We start from the raw sequence: 24860 nt of genomic DNA, 5'->3' as shown, positions 1-24860 counted from the left end.
ATTTAGCAATTGGCATTCTTTCCTGCTTCAACAGTTTTTGCCCCTTGTTCCAGATCTGCATACATTCTCAGTATTTCCTGTGCTGATTAAGTTGGGTCTCTCAGCCATAGAAACAGGAAGTCCTGATGAGGAAAATATCTTACGTTATGTATTAAGTTTTTCTATTCTTGCTCTAACGTAATCGTCTTTTCGATTCCCATTACCCATTCCATGTACGAAAACTTCCGTGTTTACTTTTGTAGGGCATCCAATAAACAATAAAACCTTATTTTCTTTAGTTAAAAAAATAGTTTTAGGGACTCCTAGGTGGCTCAGATCATTGGGCGTCTGCCTTCGGCTCAAGTCATGATCTCCAGATCTTGGGATAGAGCCCCACATTGGCTTCTCAGTTCAGGGAAGAGTCTGCTTCTCCCTCTCCCTCTGCCTCTCCCCCTGCTCATGCTCTCTCTCTCTCTCTTTCTCTGTCTCAAATGAGTAAATAAAATCTTTTTTAAAAAATAGGTTTAGAGGGGCGCCTGGGTGGCTCAGTGGGTTAAGCCGCTGCCTTCGGCTCAGGTCATGATCTCAGGGTCCTGGGATCGAGTCCCGCATCGGGCTCTCTGCTCAGCAGGGAGCCTGCTTCCCTCTCTCTCTCTCTCTCTCTCTCTCTGCCTGCCTCTCTGTCTACTTGTGATCTCTCTCTGTCAAATAAATAAATAAAATCTTTTAAAAAAAAATAGGTTTAGAAAAATACTGTTTTATTAAAACTAATGCTTTAATCTTAGAAATAATGCCCCAGATAATTGAGGTTATAAGTAATTTTCTAGTTATAAATGGTCTCTATTCATAAAATACTGTTTTTTAAGTTAATTTTTAAGAATTAGAGCCAAGTTTTCCCTAGAAACAACGTTGAACTTTTTGATTGGATTTCTAGGCCAGCTCAAAATACTCAGGAAGCACACAAGGCCATTGTGAGTGGGGAAAATTCTTTTCGAGTTCTATCTTGGACCGATAGAAAAGCCGTTTGACTCTTGCCTTTTTTCCTGCCCACATATCTAGCAATGAAAATGATCCTGTTCCTGCCCATTAATACCAGCAGGAGATTTAAAAGGTCCCTGTGAACTAACTGCCTTTTATCGCTTTGTTCCCCTTTCATTCCTAGCCTAAATTGTTTAGGATCTTAGAAACTGGACTTAAAATATTTACTAGTCTCATCGAGACCCTTTCAGTAGTGTGATTAATCTTTTTACCTAGCTTTTTGTTCTTTAAAAACGAGGAATGTCTTGCCAAACCCTGGTACTCAGCATGCCTCTACCTTTCCTTTTTCCCCTCCTAGAGCATGGATCATTTCGATGACATTGGTCCCAGCGTCGTCATGGCCTCCCCAGGCATGATGCAGAGTGGCTTGTCCAGGGAGCTCTTTGAAAGCTGGTGCACAGATAAGAGGAACGGCGTCATTATAGCAGGGTACTGTGTGGAAGGGACACTTGCCAAGGTCAGCCATGGTCTTAGACCACTGTGTTCTTCCTAATCAGAATTGCCAAGGTGGCACAATAAAGCCTGAGAAGCACCCATCCCGTCTCAGTAAAAACTATGGAAAGGAACTGATTTGAGACAGATGCAAAAACATGGATGCCCTCATTCACTGAAGAAGTTTGCCAGTGTGTGTCCTCTTGAAAAGTCATAGGAGGTGTCTGGGTCGATTGCCTGTCTTCCTGCTGACACGCACAGTCGATGCTGGCCTGAGGATGTGCACATGGTGGGAAATGCGTGCAGAGCTCCATAGGCCGTTTCTGAACATCCCAGCCTCGCATCCTCTTATCTCCTCTTTGTAGAACTTGCCTTATTTTTTAAAATACTTTGTGATTCCCCAGTTTGACCGTTTTTTATTACTTTAGGGTATTCTCAAGTCACACAATGTTGGCCATGTATTTAAAATAGATTTCCAGAACAGAAACACATCTGTCTGAAAAGTGACTTTTTAGAGCAGGACAATAGCTGGGAATCCAAGTTTGCCTTTCTGGCCATAAGTTACAATCGCCACTTCTAGTACTCCAAGTACATTGAATTTTAGCTAACCTGCTTACTTTCCTGATTAAATATTTGCTTGATCAAGAAAATAAGTATTTGATATTTACTAAGTCAATGGTTAGAATGCTTTTCGTGCTAAAGGTCCCAAATTTAACATAAGAGTTTGTGGCTGCATTAACAAATAGAAAATGTATTTTTCTTTTCTGATTGGGTAGTTTATTTGCTTTGTTTCTTTTATTTTTGTTTTGTTTTGTTTTTTAACAGCATATCATGTCTGAGCCAGAAGAAATCACTACCATGTCTGGACAGAAGTTACCACTGAAAATGTCTGTTGATTACATTTCTTTCTCTGCTCACACAGATTACCAGCAAACCAGTGAATTTATTCGTGCTTTGAAACCGCCTCATGTGGTTAGTCTATGACTTTGACTTATAACATTAAAGAGGAAGAAAACATACCCAAGAAACCGCAGCTGGTTTTCAAATCAAACACTGCCTATCATTAAGGTGGCCTTTTTCATAGAGCGTTTCTGGGAGCACTTGGACCTGGCCTTTGCAGCTCCCTTCTGAGTTAGGCAAGCTGTGCGCTCTGTCTCCATTTACCCGAAGTCCCTCATCAGATCCCCTAATCCCAACTCCATTGCTCTTTCTGTCCTTTTCTGCGGCCTCTCCCATAACCTAGGAGCACAGGTTTTGCTTGTGACTGCTTGTTTTGAATCTCAGCTCCATCTCTTACATGCTGGTAACCTTGGGCAAGTTACTTAACCTCTCTGTGCCCTATTAGTAATTAGGGATAATAATACCTCATAAGGTAATTGTGAAGAAGGGATGAGAGAACATAGATCTGAAGCATGTAATATGGTGCCTGGCAGGGAGTAAATGCTTAATAAAATGGAAAGAAGAGAAAGATCATCTAATAGTAAAAATTAAAGATCCAAATAGATATGAAATCACATAGCTCCTTACTGATGTGATTTGTTTATATTTGTAAGTTTCATGTAATACAAAAGTAACAATTCTATTTTGGTGGGATTGGGGAGGGATAAGGGGAAAGCTAAAAAAAAAAGGTATTTTTAATCAACAGAATACCTTGGGAATTTTGGGCAGGGAGGAACAGATGAAGTGCGCTTTCTAGATTTATTGAAAAGTAGTTTAGAGGAAATAGCCTTTTGCTAGTCTTTTTCTCCTTAAATTTTTTCATTGTGGTAAAATATATGTGACATGGAAGTTGCCATTTTTATCTGTAGAGTTCCATGGTATGAATCACATTCACAGTGTTGTGCAACCGTCACCAACCCCTATTCCCAAACTTTTTCATCGCCCCGAACAGAAACTGCCTACTCAGCAAAAATTCCCCATTTCTTCCTCCCCAGCCCCAGGTAACCTCCAGTTTACTTTCTGTCTCTCTGGATTTGCCTGGCGTAGACAGTGCATGTCAGTGAAATCCTACAGCACTTAACAGAATGCGTTCAAGGTCGGCACGAATCCGACTCCCTTTGTGTGGGTGAACAACGTTCCAATGTCCGTATAGACCACACACAGGCATGCGGTGTACACACGCCCCGGTGAACCCTGACCCGTGAGCATCTGTGTGAGGCCCTGTTCTCACTCCTTCAGTATATGAACCGAGGAGTGGGCTCGCCGGCTCAGAGGCTCGTTCAGCTTCCCGAGGTGGCTGCGCCATTCTGCGTCCCCCCCCCCGCCCCTGGCAGGGCACAAGCGTTCCCATTTCTCTGCATCTTCGCCAACACTTGCCGTTTGCCTTTTGTAATCACAGCTGCTCCTAGTGAGTGTGAAGCGGCATCTTGTTGTGGTTTTGGTTCTCACTTTTCTAATGACTCGTGGTATTGAGCGTCCTTTCCTGTGCTCTTGTGTTAATTTTTGAGTTATTTCTGGCCTGGGAGTCCTCGCAGGGCTTTCCCAGTGGCCCTTACTCAGTAAGCAGAGTCTTGGGTGGAGAAAGATTTCTCGCCTCCTCTTTAGCTTTGCGAACTGTCGGATTTCGTGACGTGTGGGCCCCTCCCAGGCCCCCTCGTGTATGTGGGTCACGGATGCGCTCGCACGTGTTAATGCCGGCGAGGAGGGACCGCACTGCCCTTTCTGTCGGCTCCACCGCCTCTTCCTCAGTCCCATTTCATTGCTCTCCAGGCTCGCTCTCTGCCGACAGTTTAAATTCCTGGATTGAACTCGATGCTTGCTTTCCTTCAGTAACCAGGTCAGCAACAGTATGATCTGCATGATAGAGTAACAGTAGTATTAGGGGTAACGACAAGTAACAGCTAGTGTTTATTACTTACCATGTGCCAAATACTGTACCCATGTTTTAAGTAATCTCTCCACCTGACACAGGGCTCGAACTCACAACCCTGAGCTCAAGAGTCACGTGCTTTACTGACTGAGCCAGCCCGGCACCCTGTACTCTGGTTTACATGTATCAACTTGCTTACCCCTTACAACCAACAACTGTTTGTAGATGAGAAAATTGAGATGTTAAGTAACTTGCCCAAGTTGACATAGCTCAGAAGTGTTTAAGGAGCCAGGATTTGTGTTTGAGTTCCAGACCTCAAGGTCGGGGCTCCTTACTCGGCCATATGCCTCTGCCCGGTAGTAACTGCTGGGTAGGCTTCTGTGAGCCCTGGCGAGAAATCATCTACCAGGAGTCTGTAGGTTAAGAATGATCTGTCTTGTAAAACACAGATTATAAAAGTGAATGGAGAGAGGCCGGTATCTAATACAGTTATTGTAAATACCCCTCAAAGGCAATTTCATTTGGTTCAGAAATATCTTATTTGGTATTACTATAATAAATGGAAGAAAATACCAGAAGTCTTTTTCTTCCCCCATAAGAAGCTTCTTTTGAACGTCTTATATTAAGAGACCTAAAGGAAACTCTGCATTAGTAAGAGTAGCAGTGGTTTCGTGCAAGAATCCTGCATCTGAAGCCGGTGGGGGTTACAGACGTCACGGGCGCAGTCCTTTACAGTCGAGCATAGAAGTCTGGGAAAAGTCCAGCTTCCATAAAGTTGTGTATCTCACTAGTGGGAACACCTGAAGTAGAAGGGTCTTTACTCTCTTAAAATAGTTCTGCTTCAGGATTTTTAAAGCCAAGCAGAATGAAAATAACTGTACAAGTTTGACTGACGGGAGGTCCTTCAAAGTTGTTAAGTTTAATCACGTCAAGTATTTGTCTGTTTCACGTACTGAAGTCAGATGGGGGCCATCGTGAAGCCGCACTCAGGATGTTTCCCTGTGGCCTCTTATATTCATTCTCTGTAGATTTTAGTCCATGGAGAACAAAACGAAATGGCCAGATTGAAAGCAGCCCTGATTCGAGAATATGAGGACAACGATGAAGTTCACATAGAGGTTCATAATCCTCGGAATACAGAAGCTGTGACCTTGAATTTCAGAGGAGAAAAACTAGCCAAGGTAAAAAGGTTGTGGTTTCTAATCTTATCCAGGTCTTTCTAAAAGGAAATGTATGGTTCTTAAAAATAATAGTCTTCTTTTCATCAAAGCAAGATAATGTCCTTAATGATGATTTCTGTCTACTTAGTATAGTATAAGAATTTTATCCATATGCTTTTTTAGGTCTTCTGGTCCTACTAATTCATTTCTTCACACGGAAAGTTTTCAAGTACATTAGATCTTAGTGCAGTTGAATTTGATAGCTTTGTCTTCTGGCTTTTGTTTTTGTGTATTTTTTAAGGTTTTATTGACTTTTTGAGAGTGCAGAGGGAGAGTGAGAGGGAGAAGCAGCCTCTCTGCTGAGCAGAGAGCACAATGAGGGACTCGATCCCCGGACCCTGAGATCATGACCTGAGCCAAAGGCAGAGGCTTAACCAGCTGAGTCACCCAGGCGCCCCTGCATTTGATAGCTTCGTAATCCTCATCTCTACTTCCTTTTCTTCCCTGTGTCTGAGAATAAATAAATATTTATTACTGTTTTATTACTATATCTAATAGTGTTCTGTCCACTGCTGTTTCTCCAGAAGAATCTAAAGATGGCTCATGTGTTTAAACATAAATGTGGGATGAAGGAACATATAAAAAAAACTGAAAAAATTTGTCCATTTTTGATGCGAAATACAGTGTTTTCAGGATTTAAAAATAAAATAGTTAAAAACCTTACCTGAGGGCGCCTGGGTGGCTCACAGTTGGTTAAGCCACTGCCTTCGGCTCAGGTATGATCCTGGAGTGCCAGGATTGAGTTCCGCATCAGGCTCCCTGCTTGGCGGGGAGCCCGCTTCTCCCCTGACCCTCCCCCTCATGCTGTCTCTCTTATTCTTTCTCTAAAATCTTAAAAAAAAAAAAAAAAAAAAAAATCTTACCTGAGATTTTAGAGGGACGCTATAAGGTATCTGTATTCGTCCTTCCTGTTAAGACTTTTTTTTAAGATACATCTAAGGAAAACTTTTTCATGATTTATCTGAAGTTTTAAATATCAGACATGTATTAATGAGCAACTTTACAGCAATTCTTGTAATACATAGTGAGCCAGATGTGAGAAGGCTAAATGACGAATATTCTTCCTTGCAGTGAGTTCACGAGGAAAAAAGTCAGCAAAAGCTAAGATGTGAGGCTTTTGTTGCTAAAGAAGGACAGATGATTGTGTTTCCTCCTCAATTAACTCCTATTCACAAAACTTTCCAGCAGCCAGTTTAATGGAAGCGACCTTGTACCTATAGAAAAATGTATTTAGTGAGGAATCTACGAATTGAATTTCCCCAACTCTGCTGGTTGAGATTTGGGGAGGGGGGACTATTTTATAGTCTTACAATTTAGGAGAGGCGGAGTTGAACAAAATTAAGCTGATTTCTTTAGAGCAGGACTTTTCAGAGTTTTTATTTTTTTTTTTTAAGATTTTATTTATTTATTTGACAGAGTGTGTGTACAAGCAGGGGGAGCAGCTGGCAGAGGGAGAAGCAGGCTCCCCACGGAGCCGAGAGCCTGATGCAGGGCTCGATCTCAGGACCCTGGAATCATGAGCTGAGCTGAAGGCAGATGCTTAACTGACTGAGCCACCCAGGTGCCCCCCAGAGTTTTTATTAGGCCATTATGCATTATAAACCTTCAAGAAATATATTAAGCAGCATTTAAGCATTTTTTTAACTAGAGGGGCACCTGGGAGGCACAGTTGGTTAAGTGTCCAACTTTTCAAATGCCTAATGGTCATCATTATGATTATCTGAATAATTGCATTTTCCAAAATTCTATTTCCTCCTCCTCCTTTTTTTTTAAATAGGTCATGGGCTTTTTAGCAGACAAAAAACCAGAACAAGGCCAGCGGGTCTCGGGAATACTTGTTAAAAGAAACTTTAATTATCACATACTTTCTCCGTGTGACCTCTCCAGTAAGTATACTATTAAATGTCAAACATAAATTGATTTTCACATTGAAAGAAAAGCTATGGAAACTTCTCTTCCTAATGGCCAAATCTTAAGTAACAAGTAATAGACATTGAGTTAATAATCCACACAGTGTTTGAATTCTTGGTGAACTTTTTTCTTAACTGGGAGCATAAGTTCACCTCTAAGGTTAACCGCTCCTGCTGACCCTTGACAAGCCTGTTTTCCACCTTTCACAATGGAGTCATTGTACTTTTATTTTCTGAAGTAACTGTGGACTCCCCACATGTCCATTTTGATTCTTAAGACCTAGACTTCCACATCGCTTGCTGGGCCTCTATGTTGTGTGCCTGTGTAAATGCTGGGGCCATTACTTTTGCAGTACATATGGCATTAGGTTAAATAACTGTGCTCCGTTTTATGCATACAGGCTAATAAAGGATGAGTGCTTTATGAAAGGATAAGAAAAAAGAAAGAAGAAAAATTTAAAAATAAACAGAAAAATTGAAAGAAAGGAGAGAATGTGATCAGTCGGGTGAATAGAACAAAGCCATACACTAGATTTAGGGTGTATTTCGGTCTGTTAGAAGAAACTACATTCCAAAATTTTAAAGAAAGAAAAACATGTATATAAAAACTAAGGTTAAAGACAATGAAAGGATAGAATCTGACTGTAAAAATGAAAATTAGAAAAGATTTTAAAAAAGGAATTGATAAGAATTTGATTGAAAAAGGAAAAGAAAATTTCAGAAAAAAATAGAGAAAGAAAGTAATAAAAAAATTCAACTTTGAAAGACTAAAGAATCATGGGGAAAAGCCATGAATTCTCTGTACCGTATTCCCCTACCTCTGGAGTTCTGTGGTTCTCATTGATCGGTGAATGTGGTCTTGGCTGGGTGTTCTTGCTGATCTTCTGGGGGAGGGGCCTGTTGCTGGGATTCTCAAGTGTCTTTGCCCCAGGTGGAATTGCCCCACCCTTGCCAGGGTCCAGGCTAAGCAATCTGCTCGAATTTCCTCCCGGGGACTTTTGTTCCCTGAATGCTTTTCGCTTTCTGTACAGCTTTGGAGGCCGGGAATGGGCAGCCTCCCAATCTCTGTCCCAGAGCCTCAGAGCTGAGAGCTCGGGGCCCTACTCCTCACTGCGCCCTCAGAGAAAAGCAGTCAATCCCTCCCATCTCCCTGGTCTCCGGCCGTGCTCCGAGCACACCCAGCCTGTGACCGAGCGTTTCTGTCTCTGGCGCTTGGCCCCGTTTGGAGTCTCCAAACCCAGCAGATTCCTGCCATGCTCCCATGCTATGCTGCTCCTCCTGGAGGAGGAAGGTGGGTCTCTCCGGATCTGCCCCTTGCGGGGTCCCTGCTCGAAGAGTAGTGGCCGAGTGTGCCTTGGATCGTGGTTTATGGCAACCCCGAGCTGAGAGCCCCCCTCGGCTCCACCTCTGCAGCCAGCATCCCCGCTCCGACACCTGGAGGCTCTGCCACCCTCAGACACCCCAGGTCTTCCTGTCACCCTAAGGATCCTGAGACTACAGTGTCCCAGCAAGGGTTCCACTCCCTGCCTAGCCTCTAGAGCAACATCCCTCCGTGGAGCGGACTTCTAAAAGTTCCGATTTTGTGCTCCGCTCCTCTCTCACTTCCTGGCAGCCAGCAGACGGACGCTCTCCCCGCCGGCCCCACGGTCTGTCTTCTCGTATATCTCCTCGGATTCACCTCTCTGCACCTCCCACCTTCCAGAAAGTGGTCACCTTTCTGTTCCTAGAATTGCTGCTATTCTTTTCTTCCGTCTCCTGTGGAGGTCGTAGGTGTTCAGAATGGTTTGATAACTACCTTGCTGAAATTCTGGGATCGGATGAAATTTAGACCTCCTGCTCCTACACCATCTTGGACCAGGCCTGTGGAAGGACAAGGAATAGCAGCATTTAGGTAGTCCTCTGTGAGCTGGGCCAGCTGTCAGCTTTGGCACATGATGCGGTGGGGTATACCTTGTTCCCCTCTCCTGCAGTGAGAGCGGTCCTACTCTGAGCCTTTTGTGCTGGAGGGTGCCGGGTGCTGGAGGACTAGAGATGCGTTACAAAGTCCAGCCCCAACCCCTGGAAAGCTGCCTCGTGAGAGAAGCGTTCTTGTCCAGAGCTGGTCACCGTGCTGATGAATGACACAGAAAAGTGCCTAAGTATACGAGGAGAGACCCGGCCTAGAAGAGTCGGGAAAGGTTTTGCAGACCAAGCAACACTTGTACCTCACAGTGAAGGATTGTCGGGAGTGGCCAAGCCCAGAAGACAGCAGAGGACAGCTGGCATACTGGCTTGGAGACCAGGGACCTGATGTTTCCAGGGCAGTGAGACTGCTGTCATACAGCTGAAGCATAAGCTAACTAGTCAGGGATCGGGGTGACCATGGGAGTTCAGGGGGGAAATGTCGGGCGGGAACAAATTAAGGAGCACCTCACGCACTTCTTGAGAAACATGTTCGGATTTACCTTGCTTTAACTCCCCTCCATCCCTGTACATGCAAATTGTAGGTTGCAGATTGTATTTTGTGCAACTCGTAGTGTTACTTAAAGTGTATTTATTCTGATTTCCTCTTCAGATTATACTGACTTGGCCATGAGCACTGTGAAACAGACCCAAGCCATTCCCTATACCGGCCCTTTTAATTTGCTCTGTTACCAGCTACAGAAATTGACAGGTGTGTATATTTGTTAAAATGCACCAAATTGTTTTCTGCTTTTGAGTAAGATATGTATATATTTGGGAAAGGATGTTATTTAATTTGGGTAATGGTCCAAAAATTTGTACAAATTTTATTTGCACTTTGCTTAGACATGTTATCAGCTTTAGGTGAATTTTTGAAAATGTACTCATAAATTTTTTTAATTATGTTATACTTTTTATCCTTGATTCACTGAAAATTCTAAGAACATCCGTAATCTTTGCTGTGTGTTTAAAATCTGCTATTGTAAACTATTGCTAAATTTCATCTATTTCTTATTCAGAAAATAAGTTTCCTGGTTCCATCAAGTACCAGACTACACAGCAGGTTCTACAAAATACATGACCACTGGCCAAAGGCCAGTAGAACAGTAAACCTGTTCTGTTTTCATACTAGACTATTCTGAGTTAGAGATTTTTGTGCATGAACATAATGAGGGGCAATGACTAAGTTAAAGGGTGTGGGTTCCCTCTAATAAGCAGGAACTCTGAGTAACAAGTTACATTTTCTATTAATATGCTCTTCATAATTCAGACAGCAAAATACCACCATAAAATAAACCACTAGAAAGAAAATCTTTTCTTTTTTAACTTCACATCCTCCTGTTAGAATTTATAGGTCTTAACACGGAAAGTTAATAAAATATGTCTGAATTAACCCTTAATTAAAAGGTTCCTGGGAGGACCAGAAAAGTCTCCTCATAGCAGAATATTCCTATAGAGCGATGAAGGCAGAAGTGACTAGTTGGTAGTAGCTGACTAATCTCATATTAAATTTTAAGGTGCTAGTGGGTAAATCTCTTATATAAACGCAGATTTTTGACAGTCACCAAAGTTAGTGACTGGTAAAATGTTGAAGGTCCGAGGTAAATCCTGCTTTGTTATTTTTTTAATACATGTTGAGATCTTTCAGTTGCTACAAACATTCACATAAAGCTTAGTTATTTGAAATCTGACTACATAAATGAGTAAATTAACTTTTTTATTGAATATCAAATTTATTTCAACTGTCTATAAACGGAATAATGCTGCCTCTGGAAGATTATCAGAAAATTATATACATCTTGATGTTACTTCTTTTTCTCAGGTGACGTGGAAGAATTAGAAATTCAAGAAAAGCCTGCTCTGAAAGTGTTCAAGAATATTACTGTCATACAGGAGCCAGGAATGGTGGTGTTAGAAGTAAGATAAGATTATTTACCTTAACTAGGAGGGGGAAAAAATTTTAAGACTTCACATATAATTGTAGAGAAAATTTGTTTCTTCTCAATCAGGAAACATATATAATGTATGTGTGCATATTTTTCTTGCCCAAATCAGCTTAAAATATGACACAGCTGGGCATTTTCTATGAGTTCCAATAACATAGAAACTAATATCAGGGACACCTTGGGTGGCTCAGTTCGTTGAGCATCCAACTCTAGATCTCGGCTCGGGTTTTGATCTCAGGATCATGAGTTCAAGCCCCATGTTGGGCTCCACACTAGATCTGGAACCTGGTTGAAAAGAAAAGAAAGGAAACTAATATTAAATTAAGGCTTAATATTTAGTATATGTAGTGAATATAGGTCTCATGTGAGAAGTTTCAACTAATTCTGAGATCGCCCAGGATATCTTCAGTTATATCAAAAGAGCCCATGTTCTCAAGATAAAAATAAAATTCTATTACATTGAAACCAATAGACTGGTCATGCAGCACTCTTTAGAGAGTGGAATTTTAAAAATCCAAATAAGCAAAAGTAAGGTGACCCAAATACACAAAGGCTAGAAACCGTTGAGTATGGTTCCTACTATTAGAATTTTAAATTCCTACTGGTAGAATTTGGAACCCAGACATCAAATTAATTTGATGGTTGATTTTGATAACTTGGTACCTGTTAAGTTTGGAGAAGGGCTTTCAGAGTGAATCCTGGGACTAAATGATCCAGGGAGATACCTCCTCTGTTTCTCCGCCTTGGGGTAGAATCTGATGTAACTTCCCCATCCAGATGGTTCACTGTTCTGTTCTTACACATTTTTTTTTTTTTTTAAGATTTTAACCATTTCTTTTAGAGAGAGGGAGAGAGGGAGAGAGAAAGCACGCATGTGCAAGCTGGGAGAGGGACAAAGGGAAAAATTCTTAAAGCAGACTACCTCCTGTGTGCAGAGCCCACGTGCAGGGCTCGATCTCACGACCCCAAGACCACGACCTGAACTGAAATCAAGAGTCGGACCCTCAGCTGACTGAGTCCCCAGGCACCCTTACACATTAAGGAAGGCGTTTGTTCCTGAAGTAATTCACCTGGTCCCACCCAAGGAAAATGGTCTTGGAGCCCTGGGCGTGTGCAGGAGCAAAGGGTCCTAAGCTTCGTGTGGGAATCCAGAGGAAGTGTTTAGAACTACTGCTGTGTGCTTATGAGGCCCAGTGCTCAGGGATCTGCTTTTGAGTCCCAGCACCGGAGTTACTGCTGGGTTAGCTCATGCGTGACCTCTGAAAAAGGAAGGTGTTCTGAAGGTCAGGTGAGGGGATGCCCACAAAGCCCTTGCCACAAAGGCTGTGCTCAGCAGATCTTAGAAAAGCCCAGCGTTGTTAATTTCAGGTTAGTTTCACAGAGAAAATGCACAAAACAGAAGTCACGTGTGTACAGTCGGTGGATGAGCGGGGAGCGCTCACGGCTTTTGTGGTCAGCCCTATTCACGCCTTCCTAAAACTGCCTTTTGCTTTGCAGTGGCTGGCAAACCCTTCCAATGATATGTATGCAGATACAGTAACAACCGTGATACTGGAAGTCCAGTCCAACCCGAAAATAAGGAAAGGTACGGAATGATTGCATTTTGATCAGTTGATTCTTTCATGTCTCCCATGGTCTGCGAATTAAGAAGCAGAAGACAGAATCCTAGAACTTGAAATCTGCGTGTTCTCCTCCTGTAGCCTTCAAGATACAGTATGTGCGTAACACTGCATGTCACTTACATTTTACTTCTTGTCGTGCGTCTTTTATTTGTGCTGTTGCCCAAAATCTGGTTGCCCTGAACACTACGATAAAATTCCTTAGTCACGGTCCTCTCAAAACCAATTTAATCAGAAATTCCAAACTATTGTGCTGAACAGAGCTAGCATGTCTAGTAAGAGAATCTGCGGCCCTCTTGGGGTTTGGTGAAACCTATGGAACAGAATGGAATCTCCCTTTAGGGCAATTTCGCAGTCACTTTATGTATCCTTTTCTAAGACCATTTTCAGTCACAGAAGACACTAGTGAAGACAGGTGTGTGATTTCTTTACAGCTGTGTCTATTTTATGCATAATTCAGGGTAACGCTTCAGTGGCACGGAAGGTAACCCTTGAAGAGTTTGGGGAAGCCTCCCAGCCTTTACCCTTCTCCTGGTACCAGGTCTTGTCCTCTGAGAGAATGGTTCTCTGTCGTGAAATTACAAAAAATAAACAAATAGGTAGTGTTTGATTGCAGGAGGAAAAAACGTTTCACTGGATACTTAATGATCCATCGTCTTGTAAGTGACTGCATCTATGTAACGAAATGAATAAATACGTAGACAAATCTAAATTATTCATCTGAGGTGCTGATAAGCGTTCGATTTGTTTTGAGGAATAGTAAAACATCGTGAAAACGTTCATGTGGACACCGCTGATGAGTTGTATTCATTGAATTGGCTCATGGGGAATGGACACCCCCGTGTGCGTGTTGCGTGGCAGAGGGAGCGGTGCGTCTCCACGAGTCTCACTCAGTGTCACAGTCTGTGCCCCTGAACGCATAAGTACACACGTGACAGAACAGCTCCAAAGGCGGTTGTCAGGTTTTTCGTATTTTACTATTTTACATTTTTCTTAGGTGATAAAAATAGAACAGGCAGAGCGCCAGGTGGGGGTGTGTGTGGGAAGGAGGGCTTTCCTTGTGCGGCTGTCCCAGCCCGTGAGTGGTGGCGCGGTGAGGGACAGAGCAAAGGGCAGAGAACAAGAAAAGGTTCAAACCCAGAGCTTTGCGGGGTGCGCCCTTCAGGATGGACGCCCGCTTCCCTGAGAGCATGGCCTTCCCTCCTGCCGCAGATGCGGTCCGCTCAGACCAGTTCACTCAAACCTGAATCGCTTTAACCTCCCGGGCTCCTTTCTGTTCGTTGTGTTTTGATAACCCTTTTGTGAGAGGAAGTCTGTCTTGTGGAATAACACCTGATGTCAGTGTTCTTGTCAGATATGTGGGTACTCTTCTGAAAAATGAGACGTCTGCAAAAATGGTATGTTTCTAGGCTGGCTAGGATGCTGGGGAGTCTTCGGGCCGAGTCACGTCTTAGCCACCCTGAGCCCGTTCCACGCCGCGAGGGGGGCCAGGGACCACGGGGCGTGTTGGGCCTGGGACTGTCCGCTGTGTTGTCCTGATGCCGCCTGCAGCCGTGACGAAGCCGCCGCTTAGCGACTGTGCTGGAAAGCGAAAACAGACGTCGGCAGACGTGTCTGTCCGGGCGGAGCAGACGAGCGCGGAGCGGCCATGGAGCGGCCTGACTGCCTCTTCGTACTCGGGCGCGAGTGGAGGGCGCCGTCCCTCTGATCTGTGCTGGCTAACAATGGCTACTCTATCCTTAGTGATCATTTTTAATAACAGAGTGACAGTGCAGACATGGCTTCCTAAGGTTGGCCTCCGGGCACTTCCCAGGGATTCCGTGCACACAGGTTGGAGGAGGGTTGGTCCCCGAGCTGACTGTGCTGAATCGGCAGGCCACCCTGGGTTCCCCAGTTCTTCCCCACTTTGTGCTGTATTCAGCAGAGGAGAGTCTGTTCTTCTGGAGTAACGAGGTGCTTGCAGAGCTAACATGCATTTGACAGATATTTATCGAGCACCTTCCATTGGGCAGGGGTGTTTCTAGGTGCTTAGGGCGCAGCAGCAGACACAGCAGGTGGCTGCCCTCGGGGAGCTGGTGCTCTAGTGAGCGCTGGGGCAGCTTCATAGGGCTTGGAGCGGGGGCAGAAGTGTGGGGTTTTATGGACCACTTTAAGGACTTTGGCCTTGTAGTCTGAGTGAAGTGGGTTGCGTTGTAAGGTTTTTAAAGGATTAGGCTGGTGCTTGTTGAGAGACTGGGAGGGCGAGTAAGAAGGCAGGCATTTCATTCCGGGGCTTTTGTGGCGGTGCGGGTGGGAGGTGGGCGGTGCGGGTGAGGGGCTGGCGAAAAGTGTTTGGTTCTGGAGCTAGGCTGAAGGTCGAGCCCGCGGTCTTTCCTGCTGGGTTAGATACAGAGGGTGAGAGAGAGCACACAAGATGAATTTTAAAGAGAGAAGACAGTGACCCGAGGAGTGTTCGCGCTACGTTAGCCTGGAAAGCTGTCACCTGTGGGACTAGGTGACAGGGTTTTTAATAAGCAGAACTTGCTTCTACAGAAGATGAAAAACAGCACGAGGCTGACACACTCCCTTTCCTTTTGCTGCATGTGAGGGAGTGGAGGACGTTCATCCCATACATTTGTTGTGTAACGAACTGACTTTCTCCTACCCAGACTCGGTATTTGAACTCCTAGAACAGAGTCAGCAACCAGGGCCCACAAGCCAAGTCCAGCCGTCCCCACTTTTGTAAAGTTCTATGGGAAGACGGCGATGTCTGCGTCCCGCCTGCCGCTGCTGTCCGGGCGAGCAGAGCAGAGCCGGCTGCGTACAGCAGAGTCCGCGGGGCTCACCAGCCTCAGATGCGATCGGGCCGCGTTCGGAACTCGGCTGGGTCTGTGCTAGAGATGCCCTCTGCGACCGGGCCGAGTCTGCTTTGCTAGCATCCCTTCCCCTTTGTTTCTCATCCTGCCGAGACTTGGGTCCAGACTCTGGAAACACAAGTTGTGTTTGTACCTGTGTGTGTGTTTAGCCCCAATTTCAATTTCCGTATCCCCTTGTTCTCGTCAAGGACACACAGCCAAGCTGAAGCAGTTTCAAAATGTGTTCTTTTATGTTCTTCTGTTGCATTACGTCCTTCTGTTTGGCCCTGCACCTGTTTTCAGCACGTCCGGGTGCTGACCCGCACCCCCGCTGGGCAGGCGTGCATAGCAACTGTCTGATTTCACGCCGTCCACCTCCGATCATGCGGATCTCAGGAGCGTGTGGCAAAGATCAGTGATAAATAAGCAGACAGGCGGGCATGAGCACTGAGTTTGGAAAGTTTCTTTCAGTAGTTTCATAGCTTAGATGTTTTTAGTGTATTTTATGAGATTTTACATGTCAGTTAAATGCTTGTTTAATACTTAATAGAATTAATGATTACAATTAAAGCATAAGTTGTATTATGTAGCTTTCTTGGAGGGCATCTGGTTCATTGTATATTCAATTAAAACTCAGACTGTTTCAACAGAAGGAAAAAAAACTTTCTGCCGCAACACTGTGTGTTGTGATGGATGGTTAACTGCACGTGTGATCATTTTGCTGCATATACAGATATCAGATCATTATGTAGTATACCTGAAATTGATATGTCCTGTGCCACTAAGATCTGCATTTTTAAAAAAGAGGAAAAACATCATGAATTAAAAGCAATCAGAGTACCTGTAGTCAACAGGATAATTGAGGAGAAATGACAGCCTGGCTCTTTTCCACAGGGTAGGTTTGCTGCGATCAACCTGAAACACTCAACATCACTCCACAAAGAAACCTCGTGTTCTTTAGCTATAAGCCCCCAGTCAAGTCAGCGACCAATCTGCTTACTTTTTTTTCCTCCCACTTTCTCTGTGAATTTATCTCTTCTGGACCCTCCATAAAAATGGAATCGTAATACGTGGGGTTTTATGACTGGCATCTTTCACTTTGCGTAACGCTTCCAAGTTTCATCCATGTTGTAGCATGACTCAGGACTTCATTCCTTTTTGTGGCAACGTAATTTTCCATTGTGTAGACGTACCACAGTTTGTTTCTCCTTTCCTTAGTTGATAGACTCACGGCTTGTTTCTCCCATGTGGCTGTCATGGATAACGTTGCTCTCAGCATTCGCATACGTGTTTTTGTGTCGACATGTTTTCAGTTCTTTTAGTCTGCACGTGGGAGTAGAGATGCTAGGTCACATGCTAACAGAATGTTCGCTTTTCAAGGACCTGCCAGACAGTTCTGCACAGTTTTGCTGCTGGTGATGGGCGGGGAGGCACTTCCTGATGACCTGGGGGCACACTTGAAACTCCACATCCCTTTCCTGAACCATCAGGTTCCTGTGTTTTGGGGTGGGAAGCTAAGTAATCTAACTGGGACATGGTGTTAAATAGTACTCTTATTAAAATCACTATAGGTGCGTTACATATAGGAGAATGCAAAAGTTAAACCGTGTTGTAGATAAGACAGAAGCTCTGGAGAGCCCAGACGTGCCCCTGGGAATCCTGAATTACAAGTTCACTTCCACTCAAAAATGAGATGCAGAATTTTTGAGGAACATTGCAAATAAAGTGTAAAATGTAACATTACAAAAGTAAATGTCATCTTGTGGTTCTGTATTTAACAAGAACAAAAGACGAAACCAAGAAAACAGCGGTTTGCCTCCGTAGGAAGGTGGCGTGTTTGTCACTGCAAGGATCCCACGGTTGACACCTTACCTTCTCGGCGGCCGTCTGTGTTCTCATTATCGACTCGGGAACGAATCTCAATAAGAATTTGGAAATTGAACTCTGTTGGTTTCTTTCCGCCAGGTGTGGTGCAGAAGGTTTCCAAAAAATTAGAAATGCACGTTTACAGCAAGAGGCTGGAGATCATGCTGCAGTAAGTGTTGTCCCCATGACTGCCCCCCAGGGGTGGCGAGGGCAGGGGTGGGGGGAGGCCGGGACTGGGTTCTGGCTCACCGATGGTGGTGAAGCTTAGGCAGGTCACTTAGCTGCTCTGGGGGTCTGTGTCTGTGTCCGTAAAGTGGTTTGAACCGCATCCTTCCAGCAGACACTCTAGTTAGTCCCAAATACCCGTGACCTTGGTTAGCCATTTCTGGTATAGTCAACCATGATTCACCCATCTTTAATAAGGACAAGTACTAAACTCTTCGCCTGGTGTTACTGTGCTCTTAAGAATCACTACATATATATTCTCCTTAAGTGTCAGTTCTGCATGAAGAGTGGTTTTCTTCTGGACTTGTCTCAGATAATAAGTCTGTAAACTATGAATTACCTTTAAACTCAGTATTTTTCTAAATACCAGATATGTAGTACTCTTTAAGACTGATTTTGGGGGGCTCCTGGATGGCTCAATCGGGTCATGAGTTCAAACCCCACAATGGGTGTGGAGCCTCCTTAAAATAAAAAAATGTTTAAATACTGACTTGGGGGGCGCCTGGGTGGCTCAGTGGGTTAAGCTGCTGCCTTCGGCTCAGGTCATGATCTCAGAGTCCTGGGATCGAGTCCTGCATCGGGCTCTCTGCTCAGCAGGGAGCCTGCTTCCTCCTCTCTCTCTGCCTGCCTCTCTGCCTGCTTGTGACCTCTCTCTGTCAAATAAATAAATAAAATCTTTAAAAAAAAAAAAAAACTGACTTGGGATTTTTTTCCCAGGTAAAATAATGATTTGCATCATAGGGGATAACCACCATTTAACTATGTATTATGCCAAGAAAAGGAAAATTAAAAGATTTGAATTTAATTTTATAATTTCCACATCTAGCACAGTGCCTTGAACATAGTATCTCTCAAATTCTTATTGAATAAGTGACTGCTTCTACTTTTTTTTTTCCACTTTCACTAACTGCCTCTATTTTTTAAATTGAGAGTTACCTGACTAGACTTTTTTTTTTTTTTTTTTTTTAAGATTTTATTTATTTGACAGAGAGATCACAAGTAGGGAGAGAGGCAGGCAGAGAGAGAGAGGGAAGCAGGCTCCGTGCTGAGCAGAGAGCCCCACGCAGGGCTCCATCCCAGGACCCTGAGATCATGACCTGAGCCGAAGGCAGCGGCTTAACCCACTGAGCCACCCAGGCGCCCCCTGACTAGACATCTTAACAAAAGAAGGTGCTCCGCATGTTTGGAGGTTTGACGTTAACATTTCTGTTCTTTCTGCCAGATTCCTCACCGACAATCTTTTAAGGCAGCCAGTGAGCAGCTTTTAAAAAACGGATAGGCTTTCAGGGGTGACCTTGCTAGAAGCAGCTATCACACGGCTTCAGAAAAATGTTCTTGGCGCTGCCATTTTGATTTTAAAAAGCATCTCCGTCATACAGACCGGAAAGCAGCTCACGGGGCTTGCTTGCCCAGACCCACCGCCCTGGCCGTCTTCCCACGCTTCCACTCACAGCCTCGAACTGTGAGAAACCAGAATGGGAACTAAAGAGCCAAAGCTTACATTGACCTCCTGAACGTGCCAAACCAGCGCCTTTAATCTCCCAAGTCGATCATAATCTAAAAACTCTAGTTCTTTAGGGGCACCGGGGTGGCTCAGTGGGGTAGGCCTCTGCCTTTGGCTCGGGTCATGATCTCAGGGTCCTGGGATCAAACCCTGCATCAGGCTCTCTGCTCCACGGAGAGCCTGCTTCCCCCTGCCTCTCAGCCTGCTTATGATCTCTGTCTCTCTCTCTGTCAAATAAATAAATAAAATCTTTAAAAAATTAAAAAATAAAAACTCTAGTTGTTTAAATCCTTAGGATTTAGGATTGTATAGGAATGCGTTTATTGGTTTCTTTAAACAAACCAGTAATTGATTACATGAACATGAAATATTTTTCCCTACCTTTTGAATATAGTTCTGGTTAAAATACAGCATTTTTCCTTAGTAACTAGGTTCCCCAGTCAGTTTTACTCAAACATATTGATTGCCGTTAACTGATTACCGTTATTGATTACCTGAGAGAGCAGGAGGCTGGCTGGCCCTCCCTGCGGCCCAGCGGACCGCCACGTGGTCAGCGTGGGCCCGTCGGGGGCTGACCGGCTGCCTTGTCGGCTTTGCAGACTGCCCTTCCCGGCCTGTGCCCAGCCTGCTGCCTGGACACCGGTGGCCGGTGCCTGGGTACCTGACGTGGACGGATGTGGAAATTAGTGCTTAAACTCTACCTCCTCAGTGACAGGCGCAGGGTCTTAGTGACGTCCGTCCCCGAGAAGACGGCACATAGCAGATGCTCAGTGAAAAGAGTTTAACTCAAAAGAGGCGTTTGAAATCCATCCAGGGGAGCAGACAGCGGTGGCCTGAGTCCGTTCAGTGGCGATACCTGGATTTCAGTACCAGCCCTACGGCCTCGTAGCCATCTTCGGGGGCTCCCTGCGTCTTGTTTTCCTCCTGTGTGCAAGGGGCTTCTCAGTAAGATTACTGTAAGTTAAGATCACTTGTATAAAGTGCATACACAATGCCAGCTGAACAAAGTTTTTTGTTGCTGTTTTTTTTTTTAAAGTAAGCTCTTGGCCCAGTGTGGGGCTCGAACTCATAGCCCTGAGATCAAGAATCACGTGCTCTACGGACTGAGCCAGCCGGCGCCCCTGAAGAAAGCAGTCTTAAGGATAGCTGTGTGTTTTATCCATTTTATAAAATTAATATGCAACGTTAAAGTACATCTGAGGAACAGGTAGACGTATTCTACTTCAGAACAAGGGCAGTCTTCAATATCACTTTTCCCCCAGGACGTAAAAATGCACTTGACTTGCACGTTAATGCATCTGCACTAATCTGGCATCTTTGTTTACCTTCAGGGACATATTTGGAGAAGACTGTGTAAGTGTGAAAGATGGTTCTGTCCTCAGTGTCACAGTGGATGGGAAAACTGCTAATATCAACTTGGAGACACGGGTATGTAGCCGCTTCTTCCCACATTTCAGGACACTTGGAAGAGAAAGTGAAAACAGAAGTAATCTCTGGTCTCCCACCCGACAGCTCACTTTAGCATTTTGATGTTTTCTTCCAGTTTTGCTTTTTCCCCCTACATTTGCTCTTTACAGGCTGTTTGTTGTTATATGTGAAGTTACACAGTCCTGCTTTTTTTTTTTTTTAATTAATTTATTTGACAGAGATCACAAGTAGACAGAGAGCCCGATGCGGGGGCTCAGTCCCAGGACCCTGGGGTCGTGACCTGAGCTGAAGGCAGAGGCTTAACCCACTGAGCGCCCCCCCAGGCGCCCCAAATCCGCTCTTTTTAAGCTTATTTATTTTTTTAGTAATCTCTACACCCAGTGTGGGACTCGAACTCACGACCCCAAGATCAAGAGTCGGATGCTCTGCTGACTGAGCCAGCCGGGCGCCCCACGTTCTTGCTTCTTCCCCATCTGCACAGCACACGTTTCCTGTGTGCACTTTCTATCATTTCCCTTTTCCACGAGAGGCCTCAGTCCACCGCAGCCTTTCTCTTGTTTGGCATCCGGTTGTGGCATCCGGTTGATGCCAGATTTTTTCAGAAAAGCTGTTCCTGGCTTTACCAGCAAGGTCCAAGTGGCTTTTCCAGATGGCAGGGTTCAGGATCGTGGGGCCTGCCCTGGTCTCACACTACAAACCCTGCATCATTATTTAAGCATAAATGAATACGTATATCTTCCAGGCTCGTTTTTGAAGATTCAAACAGTTCTACTAAATAACATAGGTTTTAAATTTCTTTTATATTCTTTGAGGAGACACTAGTTAATTTTATCCCACTAGACAAATACGCTAAGAACATAACCAAGTGGTTCACTAGGGAAGAAATCTGGACAGCCAGCAAGCACACGAAGCCAATGTTCAGCTCCAATCCACTAATAATTAGAGGAAATACAGATCGAAAGTCCACCACCTCACTGTTGGCTCATCACACGGGCCCAGGTGAGCCAGAGTGCTGGGACCTGGCGCCAGGGAAAACCGGGCCATTCAGTCTCAGGGCATTTTGGGGCGGGGAGGGGATTGTAAATGAGGTGGCGTGTTCTTTCTGCAGGGGAGTTCGGTGAAATGCCTGGAAAGGCTCAGAAAAGTAAAAGCTTTACCCACAGTTCCACTCACTGGATTGAATCAAAGAAAATAGACAAGTTAATGATAAAATAATTGGAGCAAAGATATATGTACATGGATTTCTACTCTAGCATTGATTAGAATATCGACAAAACTGCAAGAGACCAGATTGTGCAAGAGTGTGAGACAGTAATTAATTCACTGAATAAACAGATTATGTGTATGTTGTACACCTCGACAGAGGCCCATACAGCCAGCTGTCGGTTGGGAAGGCGGCAGTGTGCATCACTGACGGGCACAGTTGTCCCCCGGCATTGGTGAGGGCCAAGAAAAGTTAGAAGATCGCAAGTATGATAAATTGCCCTATTTTGGTTTTAAAGAAATACATATGTGTAGCTCAAAGTCTAGAAGGTTATACATGGACATGTTCACAAGAGTTAGTAGGTTCTAGAATTAAGGGTGTTATTTTTTCTTCCCTTACTAAGATGTTATATGAGCAGTATTTACAGTATGATAAAAAAAAATTTTTAAACAGCATATAGTGTTTTGTAGCTGGGAAATAACTAGATTATTGGTCTAAATCAGATTTAATAGCAAATGTTGAGTACCCGAGGACACCCATCGCTTGCTAAGTATTCCTAGGAACAGACTGAGTTCCTAGTAGTGTGATTTATTGGGTCAGAATATGGGCTTTGAAGTAAATATAGTTCACTAGATTTTCCATTTATTCCTTTTCCCAAAGTGAGTCTCTAATTAGATCCAGTGATGGGGCTGTCGGGGATATGTGTGTGGCGCAGGCCTGCAGGCCCGAGGGCCGCAGCTTGGGTTCCCCCGGGGTCAGGCTTCTGTGACCCCCCACCCTGTGGGGAGATAATTCTTGAAGAGGATCAGCCTGTCTTCCACGTAGCACTGGTAGACACTTAGGGCGAAAGGCCTGTTTGTGCTTTCGCTTTCAGACGGTGGAATGCGAAGAAGGAAGCGAGGACGACGAGTCCCTGCGGGAAATGGTGGAGCTGGCCGCGCAGAGGCTGTACGAGGCCCTCACCCCCGTTCACTGACGACGGGACGTCTCCGGATCTGAGAACGCTTTTTCTTACGCTTGACTCAACTTCTGTTACTTAAAATACATTAGTTTCTTGGGAGTAGCCTAGTTACCTGTGATCTCAAACGGCCTCAATTCCAGCAGCTGGAGTGCTACTCAATTAGCAACTCATGTGTCCGTTATTCCAGAACTACCGAATAAACTATTATTTTAGAATTTGATTCTGCTTCTAGGCACGTGTGCTGCTGCCAGTGAAACCTTCCAGATCTGCTTGTAGCAACCGGATGAGAAGGTCTCGGTGTCCTTTTTAAGAAAAGGCATGATGGTTTTTTATTTTGTTTCATATTCTGAACGGGAATAGAGATTAGCACCTCAAGTGCCTTTTCTGTTTCTTCCCTCCTGATACTCTTGGCAAATTCCTTAATTTTTAAATTAATTTGTAAAATTATGATTTTGGGATTCAGTGATACTTTGTGTAGTATCTACACACGCCATTCAGAAATACTTGGGCTATTATTTTTATGCCTCAAGCTCCAGGGGATTCAGCTGTGAGTTGTTGAATTGCTCTGTGTATAAACTAAATCACTAGGCCAGTTTCCCGAAGCGCCTGTAATTCAGACTTGTGATAACTGGACACAGGAGCGTGGGGGGGCGGTGTGCTGCGGGAGCAGGTCAGCCGGGGTGTTCCTTGGGGTTCGCTTCCACGCACAGGTCCGACTGCCCCATGTGGGGGAGCGAGCACGAGAAGCTCGCCCTCACCTTCACGCCCACCTCGAGAGTCGGTCACACTCACCATCAAGCTGAAGGCGTTCGCCAACCACAGTCTCTAAATTCCACTGACCCTGTTAGTCTCTCCTTGCCTCACCTCTTGGTGACTGGCAGCCACCAAGCGCTCCTTCTCTGCATGGCTGTGACAAGCTTGAGTGCACAAATCTGAAGTTTTACTTGAAATGAATTATTTATTTTTGTAAGAGACCCTACTTTTGTCTCTGGCCCAAACCAAAGCTCTAAGGGTCACCTTTTGTGTCACCTAAGATTTTGTTATGATAGACTTTTTAAAAAGATTTTACTTTAGAGAAAGCACGAGAACCAGCGGGAGAGGGAGAGAATCCCAAGCAGACTGCTCCCCACCACGGAGCCCAAAGCGGGGCTCGACCTTACAACCTGAGCCGAAAGCCAGTCAGGCACTCAACCGACAGAGCCTCCCCAGCGCCCCTGTTTTGAGAGATTTAAAACATTTTTAATTTAAAAAACAAAAAAACTATCTTAATACGACAGAATATGTACAGTAAAAAGGGAATGTGCCTTTTCCCCTAGTCCCTCTCCCTGAGGTGACCGATTTAAGGATTCTAAACTGCTCAGGTCTCCCCTGGTCTCCTCACGGTGGCTCCGAGTCCCAGTCAGCCTGGCCCCTCCGGTGCCTGCCACAGCGCCCGCTCCTCTGGTTCACTCCGGGAACACACGCGCCCGCTCCCAAGCCCTCCCTGCTGAAGGCCCGTCAGAGCTTCGCTGTAATTAGGGTCGAGTCCAAACGCCTTAGCCAAGCCGGCTGGTCTCAACCTTGGCTACATGCGGGAGTCCCCTGCGGGCAGGAAAAACAGACCGAGGCCCACATCGCGGCATCAGACGTCAAGTTCGTTGGTCCGGAGTGAGGATCCTTTCCGAGCACATCTGAAGCTCCCCACGATTCTAGTTGAAGATGGGGAGCTGCTGGCGCGGAGGCTTGAGGCTCTGCGTCGCGCCTCCTGCCTTCTGGCTCCAGCCCTCCCGCCAGGCGCCCCCCGACGCCCCAGCCGCGGCGCGGTAGGTCTGCGGTGCGCCGCTGCGCGTGCCCGCCGGGTTTTCCGTGCGCAGGGGTTTCAGAACATCCTTCTGGCTCGTTTTTTAGCGACGGCCATCATACTGCGGGGCACAGCTGGGGCGACAAGGACTCTGAGGAAACTTG

At 45.0% G+C, this 24860-nt stretch overlaps 1 protein-coding gene across 2 annotated transcripts in view; it reads left to right on the top strand.

Annotated features, from left to right (window-relative positions):
• The window catches only part of LOC111154091 (cleavage and polyadenylation specific factor 3), a 45607-nt gene extending 22471 nt beyond the window's left edge, over window positions 1–23136 (top strand). The window contains exons 9-18 of one of the 2 annotated variants that reach the window (XM_022513464.1): window positions 1316–1474; window positions 2275–2421; window positions 5287–5439; window positions 7256–7364; window positions 9943–10041; window positions 11152–11246; window positions 12773–12860; window positions 17694–17763; window positions 20655–20751; window positions 22830–23136. In XM_022513464.1, coding sequence (XP_022369172.1) covers window positions 1316–1474; window positions 2275–2421; window positions 5287–5439; window positions 7256–7364; window positions 9943–10041; window positions 11152–11246; window positions 12773–12860; window positions 17694–17763; window positions 20655–20751; window positions 22830–22931 — 1119 coding nt within the window. In that variant the 3' untranslated portion in view covers window positions 22932–23136. The remainder of the gene's footprint in view (window positions 1–1315; window positions 1475–2274; window positions 2422–5286; window positions 5440–7255; window positions 7365–9942; window positions 10042–11151; window positions 11247–12772; window positions 12861–17693; window positions 17764–20654; window positions 20752–22829) is intronic. The other variant, XM_022513465.1, reaches the window with a different exon arrangement.
• Window positions 23137–24860: the final 1724 nt, after the last annotated feature.

This window comes from Enhydra lutris, unplaced genomic scaffold (assembly GCF_002288905.1).
Source record: "Enhydra lutris kenyoni isolate GAN:26980312 unplaced genomic scaffold, ASM228890v2 scaffoldscaffold35, whole genome shotgun sequence".
Taxonomy (NCBI): domain Eukaryota; kingdom Metazoa; phylum Chordata; class Mammalia; order Carnivora; family Mustelidae; genus Enhydra; species Enhydra lutris.
Note: the sequence above shows the minus strand (reverse complement) of the source record. Positions and strands in the feature narration are given on the sequence as shown.